At 37.2% G+C, this 10,279-nt stretch overlaps 1 protein-coding gene across 6 annotated transcripts in view; it reads left to right on the top strand.

The window, feature by feature from the left end:
* The window catches only part of ZNF207 (zinc finger protein 207), a 42,641-nt gene that overhangs the window by 16,501 nt on the left and 15,861 nt on the right, over positions 1 to 10,279 (top strand). For 2 of the 6 annotated variants that reach the window (XM_058445178.1, XM_032162944.2), the window contains 4 exons: positions 1,004 to 1,096; positions 2,087 to 2,329; positions 3,619 to 3,778; positions 3,924 to 4,666. In XM_058445178.1, the coding sequence (XP_058301161.1) occupies positions 1,004 to 1,096; positions 2,087 to 2,329; positions 3,619 to 3,778; positions 3,924 to 4,084 (657 nt within the window). In that variant the 3' untranslated portion in view covers positions 4,085 to 4,666. Of the gene's footprint in view, positions 1 to 1,003; positions 1,097 to 2,086; positions 2,330 to 3,618; positions 3,779 to 3,923; positions 4,667 to 7,733; positions 7,789 to 10,279 lie in introns of those variants that run through there. The other 4 variants (XM_032162945.2, XM_032162946.2, XR_009215178.1 and 1 more) reach the window with 3 other exon arrangements.

Genomic DNA, 10,279 nt, shown 5'->3' on the forward strand with positions numbered 1-10,279 from the left:
ACACTGATTCCCTCTACCCATAAAAGGTTGAATGGAGCCAAAGTTAGTATGTTACTTTTTCATAGTTGTGAACCCTATTTATTCTTAGTTTTTTTTGTTTTTGTTTTTGTTTTTTAAGCTAGTGAAAGTTTAATATCTGGAGTGTTTAGAAGTTTTCCTTTACTGACTAAACTGAATGGAAGGACACCAAAGATGAGCATTCTTAAGACGGTAGCAAATCATTTGTCAGGCTCTGCCTCTAGTATGGAACAGTGATGAGCTACAATGCCGCACTTGTGCTAAAATGGTGTAAATGGCTTTTGACCTAGGCACGCTAGTATTTCTTACTGGTCTTTTTTCAAAACTTTTTTTCCAGAGCATAGTGAAAGATGCTTCTGTGCTATATGGTGTGCACATAATGGTTAACACCTTTGCTTTTTTTCCTTGTTTCATTGAGAGTTAAGTAGACTCAGATTTAACTTATTCAGAATTTAGATCAGGATGTATGTTTATTCGTTTTCTTTTTTAGATTATCCCTTAGATTTTTTTAAATTTTTTTTTTCTGTTTGTGGGTGCTAAATTAAAAGCATTTTCTTTAAGTGCCTTTTTGTTAAGCACATTAACCTAGCTTTTATGGTGGGTGGGAATTTTATGTATTGAGAGATGTAAAACTTTTGGCAAAAATCTTTTGTAGAGAATCATTGATACAGAATTGGATTGAAGTGTCAGTATTTGTACATCATTCTCAGTTTCAGGTATCATTCTTGAAATAATGCAAAACAGTAGTTTTAGAAAAGAAACTAGTTAACTAGGTTTTATTGGTATAGAATTAAAATTTTGAGGCTCATACTTTAATTTTGTTTATTGTAAATGCATTAACTGCCTGCCTTTTAAAATAAGTGACATTTGATTGCATTAAATTTTGCATTTACAAATATGCAATCTACTAAAAAGTCTACCACATGGCTTATTTTGACCCATTTGTTTGGAGACTTTTCATTGTTTCCTTTCTTTTATGCTACAGATGGGGACACCTGTCACAAGCTCAAGTACAGCTTCATCCAATTCAGAAAGTCTGTCTGCATCTTCTAAAGCTCTGTTTCCTAGCACAGCACAAGTACGCAGGAAGTTGCAGTTTAAAATTGTTAAAATGGCTTTATAACTTAACCCTTTGGACCCTACTTAAAAAATGAATATTTTTCCAAAAATATACTGTGTTTACTTTTTTAAAGCAAAATTAATGCTATATAAGTCAAATGGTATTTAAAAATTTGAATTCATGCTGAACAAAACTACCCCAAACTCCTATGGTTCTAAAGGGTTAAAAGCATGTAAGCAGTAAATGCATTATAGTGGCCAATGGTTAGCCTGATGCATGATTAAGCTATTTTGATTTATGCTGTTTAATGCATCACATTTAATGTAAGAAAATTTAATACTGCTTTGTTCTAAAGTTGGCCTAGTCTACATGTTTTAGGTGTGTGTTATTATGAAAAGTAACACATTTGTTACTGATAACTTGGTACTTTAAAAGATCCTGCTAAATTAACCATTTTGTCCGTGATAATTATCCAGTCATTGTTAATCTGGAGGGGATTTTATAGAATACTACTAAAGGATGTATTTTTAATGTGTCACCATTTACACTCATTGTTCATGTTATACTTAGTAGCTGGAGTTTAAACTCATATTCTGTAGTTTTTTTTTTTTAGCTGTTTGATAGATTAATACTAAACTTATTAATAGAACATTAAAAATAGAACACATGCTACTCTATTATAAGATACTGTATTTCAGCAATCTGGAATAAATACAAAGCATTGTAAATTTAATTTTTGGTGAGGAGGTAGAAGACATCTAACAAGTTAAATATACAATCTTATTTCCACTGCTGTGTTGTGGGTGTGACTTTAACCCAGCATCTTTTGATATTTTTATGGGTTATCTCGAATTTTGTGGAGTGTTTATCACATGTTAACTTTGTTTTAATTTCATTTAAAGTTTGGTCCTTTATTTAATGTTGATGCCTTGTTTTAAGTTAAACTGTTGTAGATATAGTTAATTTAAGGTTTTGAAGTTTTGTTGATGAAGTATTGTATTTTAACAGGCTCAGGCAGCTGTCCAAGGACCTGTTGGTACAGATTTCAAACCCTTAAATAGTACCCCTGCAACAACTACAGAACCCCCAAAGCCTACATTCCCTGCTTATACACAGTCTACAGCTTCAACAACTAGTACAACAAATAGTACTGCAGCTAAACCAGCGGCTTCAATAACAAGTAAGCCTGCTACACTTACAACAACTAGTGCAACCAGTAAGTTGATCCATCCAGATGAGGATATATCCCTGGTAAGTTGCTTTTAGTTTTCTACGAGCAGCACTCGATTTAAAGCCATTATAGCAGTTCGTCCCTTTAAAATAAGTGTTAATTTGAACTCACATGGTCTGTGATCTGGTTTAATGCTTACTAAGTGGTTTTTACCATTCTGATTCTTAAGAAATCATAAAATACTTAAAGTGGACGGATATTGCATGTTTCGGTCTTAGATGCTTTCTCTCCCCTTCCTCCAGACTGTTTCTAAAAAGAAGACAGTAAGTCAGATTCTTAACTCTCTTAAAAATCATTTTAGTTAAACATAAGTTTGCATATGTTAATTGAATAAACGTTAAGTGTGAAGTAGATCTGCAGATCCTTTAAGTCCCATATAAATGAATTAATTTTGATATGAAGTTAACGTTTAGAATGTTGATAATGGCCAGGCATGGTGGCTCGGGCCTATAATTCCAGCACTTTGGGAGGCCAAGACAGGCAGATCACTTGATCAGGAGTTTAAGACCAGCCTGGCCAACATGGTGAAACCTCATCAATACAAAAATTAGCGGTGTGTAGTGGCGGGCGCCTGTAATCCCAGCTACTCAGGAGACTGAGGCGGGATAATCAGTTGAACCTGGGAGGTGGAGGTTGCGTTGAGCCAAGATTGCACCACTGCACTCCAGCCTGGGCAACAGAGCAAGACTCCATCTCAAAAAAAAAAAAAAAAGAAAGAAAAAATAGAATGTTGGCCGGGCACGCAGTGGCTCACACCTGTAATCCCAGCACTTTGGGAGGCCGAGGCGGGTGGATCACCTGAGGGTCGGGAGTTTGAGACCAGCCTCACCAACATGGAGAAACCCCATCTCTACTAAAAATACAAAATTAGCCGGGTGTGGTGGTGCATGCCTGTAATCCCAGCTACTCCAGAGGCTGAGGCAGGAGAATCCCTTGAACCCAGGAGGCGGAGGTTGTGGTGAGCCGAGACCAGGCCATTGCACTCCAGCCTGGGCAATGAGTGAAACTCTGTCTCAAAAAAAAAAAAAAAAATTTAATAACAATACTTCATTAGATAGTTTCTTGTTGAAGCAATTTGTAATTCCTGGAAAGTTGTTAGCCATGCTTCAAGTTTACAAATAGGTGAAGTTTTAAGGTATCTAGAGTTTAAGTAGTTGGATTGGTTTGTCTGGCAAAAGTAAATAGTTTGGGATGTAAGGGTAAATTTTTGAAAATTACTCTTAACGTTGTAAGATTTTAGATGCATGCCTTTATGCTTGATGAGCCTCTGCATTTGAGTATTTAGCCTTGCGCTTATTTTTATTCCCAGGAAGAGAGAAGGGCACAGTTACCTAAGTATCAACGTAATCTTCCTCGGCCAGGACAGGCCCCCATCGGTAATCCACCAGTTGGACCAATTGGAGGTATGATGCCACCACAGCCAGGCATCCCACAGCAACAAGGAATGAGACCCCCAATGCCACCTCATGGTATTCCTCTTTTTATGTTTTTCATATTCAGTGGATTTTCTAAGTTCACGCATAAAATATTAAATTTATCTGCAGTATATGTTGCATTTAAAAGTACAATGCGTAACAATCTATTTTTTTGTGTTTGAAATTCTTGTTTTTTTAGGTCAGTATGGTGGTCATCATCAAGGCATGCCAGGATATCTTCCTGGTGCTATGCCCCCATATGGGCAGGGACCGCCAATGGTGCCCCCTTACCAGGGTGGGCCTCCTCGACCTCCGATGGGAATGAGACCTCCTGTAATGTCGCAAGGTGGCCGTTACTGATCTTACTTCATCCAGTCTAATAGGTTTGGAGATTAAACCTTTTCTCAACTTGTGCTGTTTATATAGCCAAGCTTCCGTCAATAAGGCTTCATTGTGACTTTAACAAACATTATCTTCCCACATACCAGGAACTATTGGACATTTATTTTACATGGGAAAAATTATTTGGAATAATAAAGCAGGAACTTTTCCTAAAGTTGCAATTTATACTGTATGGCTTCTTTTTCATGTTTCATCTAGGTTTTTAGAAGTGAAGTATAGTAAATTTGGTTCGTTAAATTGTGAAGGCGCTGGAATTACATGAACATACCACCTTAGTAAAGGCAAGTTCTGTAAGCTTACATTGCTATTTGTAAAGTTTGCCTTCACAGCATTTCAGATGCTGTTGGACTTCATGTCCCCAACCTAGCTTGGTGAGGGCTGTAACTGTTTCCAAGTACTTGTACATTGGAAGTCTGAATGTGTAACAATATTTAATGTATTTAGAGTTCCTCATGTTGCAGGGTTTAAGAAATCTGACCCACCAAGGTCATGTGACTTTTCTGTACTGTTAAACTTCATTGTAATAAAATGAGAGAAAAATTTATGCCTTTTTATTCATAACCCAGCTGTGGACCACTGCCTGAAAGGTTTGTACAGATGCATGCCACAGTAGATGTCCACGTAATAAAATTCATAGTTACCAATGCAGTTTTGATATATCATTGGATTCTGTCTTTGAGTTGTAGGTTATTTCTTAGCTGCATGTTTTAAACTGAATTTGCATAGAGTTGTATGTTAATGTTTCAGTTAAGAGAAAAACTTAGATACATGAGTCATTACATAATGGGTATGAAATCTTTATAATCACCCTTCCACCCTCTATGGTGTCAGTACACATCACGTGTCATAGATACTTAAAATGCGACTGTTAACACTTTTCCTTCCTGCTGAGATGTTTAGAGCCTAGTGCCAGACCCATTCATTTCCTTTTGATTATTTTTGAGACTCAGTACTGCATGGACCTCAGAAGCTTTTCAGGTACAAACTTCTAGAAGCTTAGGTGCATGCAGTAATAGCTTCTTGTGCTGTTAATGGGTTATATATTCTAAGTGTAATGCTGAGAATCTAAATGTGTCTCTGTTGGGATGGTTAACAGATGGATTGGCAATTTTTAATTTTATTATGTTCCTGGAAGATTACATTATTCATTTGAGCACCTTCTGTTATTAAGCGTAGGTAGCCTTACTGTGCAACTTTTTATCCTTGGAAATTTTGAATGTTGTGTTCTTACAGAGAGCTTTTCTGTAGAGATGACTGCTATTCAATATTTTGTGTTGCAACCTCTCTAAATAATAGCTCTTGTTGACCTTTTTGGGATCTGTTTTTCTGATCTTTACTTTTGCAGGGTAGTTTTATGATTTTTTAGGCATCAAATAACCTATGCAAAGTATTAATATAATGAACTCAAGTTGAGTTTTTCTCATTATAAAGTTAAGACTTCTAAGAAAATGGTAACATTTCTTTATAACTTTCCTGTGAAGGTATAGATAAAAGACATGAACTCTGAAGTTGTACAGAAAAAGGGCTTTAACTTTGAAGGAAAATATATTGAAAAGTGATTTAGCCATCACAAAAGAGTTTGTATTTATGTGACAGATAAAAGTCATACCTTTAAGCAAAACATTGCAAGTATTATAAAGCTGAATGCTATTTTAACTCACATTGGCTGGATGCAGTGGCTCACACCTGTAATCCCAGCCCTCTGGAAGGCTGAGATGGGAGGATTGCTTGAGTCCAGGAGTTTGAGACCAGCCTGGCCAACATTGCAAAACCCCATCTGTACAAAACATTTAAAAATTAGCCAGGCGCGTTAGTGTGTGTCTGTGGTCCCAGCTGCCCAAGAGGCTGAGGAAGGAGGATCTTCCTCCTTCCAAGGCTGCGGCGAGCTACTTTCACTCCAGCCTGGGCAACAGAGCGAGACTCTGTCAAAAAATAAATTAAAATATCTGATTATTTGGCTTCAATGATTTTGGCTCTTGTGCTTATGGTACCATAGTGGTACAAAAATTTTCATAGTTTGAAAATAAAACATAACATATTTTGCCAATAATGTATTTCCTTCTGCCAGCAGCCAAGTCCCAAACCACTTTCCCCTCTGAACCTCTGCTTACCTAAATGGTTTCAAAATTAATACATGCTGCTTTGATTTGGCAGCACACTTAATATACTGCTGAAGGAAAACCTCTGTTGAAAATCTTGAAGATAAAAATGGTGTGATGGGCCGGGCGCAGTGGCTCACGCCTGTAATCCCAGCACTTTGGGAGGCCCAGGCGGGCAGATCACGAGGTCAGGAGATCAAGACCATCCTGGCTAACACAGTGAAACCCCGTCTCTACTAAAAATACAAAAAATTAGCCAGGCGTAGTGGCGGGCGCCTGTCCCAGCTACTCTGGAGGCTCTGGAGGCTGAGGCAGGAGAATGGCGTGAACCCGGGAGGCGGAGCTTGCAGTGAGCGGAGATCGCACCACTGCACTCTAGCCTGGGCGACAGATCGAGACTCCGTCTCAAAAAAAAAAAAAAAAATGGTGTGATTAAATTTAGAATAAGTAAGGGATGCTTTCCCAAATTCTCAAGAATTTCATGTATACGGTTATTGACAAACTTCAATAGGGTTAGTAGACCTGTTTCAGAAATTATGTGAAGCTTTATTTGCATTTTATGCAAAGAAGGTTGATACTTTATAGCAAGGTTTTTTGCTCTCTGTATAGGTCTGATGGGCAAAAATGGAACTTTTAAATATGGGATAGAATTCTAATTAAAAATTAATTGGAAGTGTTAGACATTGACACATAAAACTTAAGCTCATGAGTTCCTGAGTTTGTAGCTATAGTCTCAGAGGTGGTGTAGCCATTTAATATATTTGAAGTGTAATTTTTGCATGCATCCAAACGTAATTAAGCTTCTAGAAAATACCTTTTATCTAAATGCTTCTGGGGTCCATAGTGTGGTTGAATTATGAGCGGAGCAAATTATATTCATATAATTAACTGACTCAACCTTCCTTAAGTAACAGATGAAGTTGAGTCAAAGTGGATGCCAGCTTCCCTCACAGAAGACAACTTTTGGGACTTGATAATTCAGGCAGGCATTGTGATTGTCATAATTAAGGAAGCTGTAAGGTTAGTAGGGCTGGCAGCTTTGGCTCTACCTTACATCCACCCCTTTTAGAAAAACAAGAAAACATTTGTCTGGCACTAGTTTCTGTTGTATAAGTTTTCATAGTGTGTAACAGTAACAAGACCACAGCAGGTGAGGATTAATTTTTGAGTGGCGGCTGGAATTACTTGATTTGAATACTTAGTATTTTAGTAGTCTCTCACACATTTGCCATTAGGTATGAATAAAATATTCCTGCTGTACTCCTATTCCACTAAGTTACATTTTGAACTTAGACTCACCTTAATTAAATTTAATTAATTGGGGAGGGGGATTCCCCAACAAAAAGAAGTACGGGCTAAGAATGGAATTGTAGTGGACAGTAGTTAAAAACAAAGCTGCTCCTTTTGCTTGCTTGATCATGGGATTTTTTTAAAAAAAATTTTAATGCATGTCTTTTAAATTAATTGGGAACTGTTTTTCTAAAATTAAAATTTTCTTCTTCCTATAGCCCTGCCATAGGACAGGCTGAGGCTGAGTCTCAGTGTTGCCCTGTTCAGTCTGAGGCAAGTGGGATTTATTTTATTCCTTATAGGGGCTTTCACAGCTTTATGGCTGTTGGATATTTATGTCCCCAAACTTGCAGCAAGTTTGGTGAAGGCCCCTAAATTTAATTAAACTTAGGATTTTTATACTCTTTTGGCAGAGAAGGCTCTATATTAATATTCACGTTTGACTGTGGTGTTAATAAACATAAGTATTTCATACACAATTTTATGTAATTTGCTTTGTGTTACATAATTAACAACTTCAGTAAAGCTTGTGTTATATTGCACTTCAGTAAATTGACAAAATTTGATGTTTTTGATTTGGAGGCAAGAAATGTTTCATTCAAATTTTCTACTTTCACTTCTAGGAAAATCTTACTGGTTTTATTTTCTCCATAAACTATTAAATTTAACCTCAAGGATAAGTTTAATCATTGGAAATGCCACCGGATACTGAAATCTGCGTTCTTTTTTTTGAGACGGAGTTTCATTCTTATCACCCAGGATGGAGTGCAGTGGTGCGATCTCGGCTCACTGCAACCTCTGCCTCCTGGGTTCAAGCGATTCTCCTGCCTCAGCCTCCCGAGTAGCTGGGATTATAGGCTCCTGCCACCACATCTGGCTGTTTTTTCGGTATTTTTCAGTAGGGATGGGGTTTTGCCGTGTTGGCAAGGCTGGTCTCAAACTCCTGACCTCAGGTGATCCACCCATCTCAGCCTCCCAAAGTGCTGGAGTAACAGGTGTGAGCCACTGCGCCTGGCCAAAATCTGCATTCTTTTTTGTTTTTTGTTTGTTTGTTTTTTTGAGACAGAGTCTTGCTCTGTCACCCAGGCTGGAGTGCAGTAGCGCGATCTCAACTCACTACAACCTCCACCTCCTGGATTCAAGCGATTCTCCTGTTTCAGCCTCCTGAGTAGCTGGGACTACAGGTGTGTGCCACCACGCCCAGCTAATTTTTTGTATTTTTAGTAGAGATGGGGTTTCACCGTGTTAGCCAGGATGGTCTCGATCTCCTGACTTTGTGATTCCCCCGCCTCGGTCTCCCAAAGTGCTGGGATTACAGGCGTGGGCCACCGCGCTTGGCCAAAATCTGCATTCTTAATCACCGACTTATGCATTGAATGTTAAGGCTAAAAGATCATCTGGAAATGCTTAATTTTAAAATATTTTCAAGCCTCACCACATTAGAGCAAATGTTAATGTAGAGCCCTGTAAAGGTGGGAAGGTGGTGTCGATGTGTGTGCTTGTGTATGTGGGGGTATAGACCATATAGTTGATATAACAGCAGAATTTGGGTGTTACAGACCTTTCAGCATGGATGGATTACTAATTTTCAGGTATCGAAACTGAAATTTGATACCTGATCCTGTGGTAAAGTATGTTAAACTATGGTTTTGGAGTGATTATTTTGAGGTTCATTTTCAGCCTCACTGAACAGTGTGTTTTATGCACATGTGAAAAGTATCCACATTTGTTTCCAACTAAAATTTGCTTTTATTTGGTGAGAAAAGTTGTGTGTGTGTGTTTGTTATAGGGAATCATTAGGGAATTGGAAGAGAGGCCAAAAACAAACCTGAATTACTTTTGTTTCTTGTGTTTGAGCCACGATTCTATCCAGATAGCAGTTTACTCTGAGCAGTAACAATGAATAAACAGTATAGCATTTAGCAAACCTGGAATTGTTTGTATATGGTTTTCATTCTTGGAAGCATAAAGAAAAAATATGCATTAAATAAATTACAAATTTTGACTTGTTAAATAACATGTTTTTCACTATAATAGGATTTTAATATTTAAAGAATTTTGTTGCTTCCATGACAAAATATTCCATTGGACTATTTTATAACCTCAGTAATCAACATTTAAGAGTCCTTCATTGGAGATCTGTTTATTACCTACCATCCCCCAATATGCTGAAATCTTTCTAAGTTGCTTGTCTTAATTCTAATGGTGATAATTGATAAAAGTGTGCTGGAAATACAGGCTCTTATCTGCTTGAGTACTGGGGGTGGGAAAGATTTAGTAATGTCATAATCTGTTGAAGGTAATATCTATAGAGAACTAAGGTAGTTCCATTTTATTTTTTTTTTGTAATTCTGTGACTCAGACAAATAAGATTTCGAGAATTATGTAGTTTTTAGGTGTCTGTAACATCCACTGGTAAAACTTGGCAAATGAAAGAAAATGGTGAAGTCACCACTTTAACTGAGTTAAAATTTTGTTTGAATAAGCTGATGAAAGTAGACATGTACCCTAGAAGTAGATACTCTAAAATTTATACAGACATGAATGTCTTTTTTAAAAGGTTGTCGTTATTGACCTAATATTGAATAATCTTTCTGCGTTATTCCAAATTGAAATTTGTTTGCTCTTCATTGTAACTTTTATGGAAAAGTCCTTTAAAAGGGGATTCAATTATAAGGCTATTTGGCTATAGGGCAGATTTTTATAAGTAAACATTCCCCCAATTCCACTTATGCTAACTGTCTCATGACAGTAAAGTTTACTC

This window comes from Hylobates moloch, unplaced genomic scaffold (assembly GCF_009828535.3).
Source record: "Hylobates moloch isolate HMO894 unplaced genomic scaffold, HMol_V3 SCAFFOLD_10, whole genome shotgun sequence".
NCBI lineage: Eukaryota > Metazoa > Chordata > Mammalia > Primates > Hylobatidae > Hylobates > Hylobates moloch.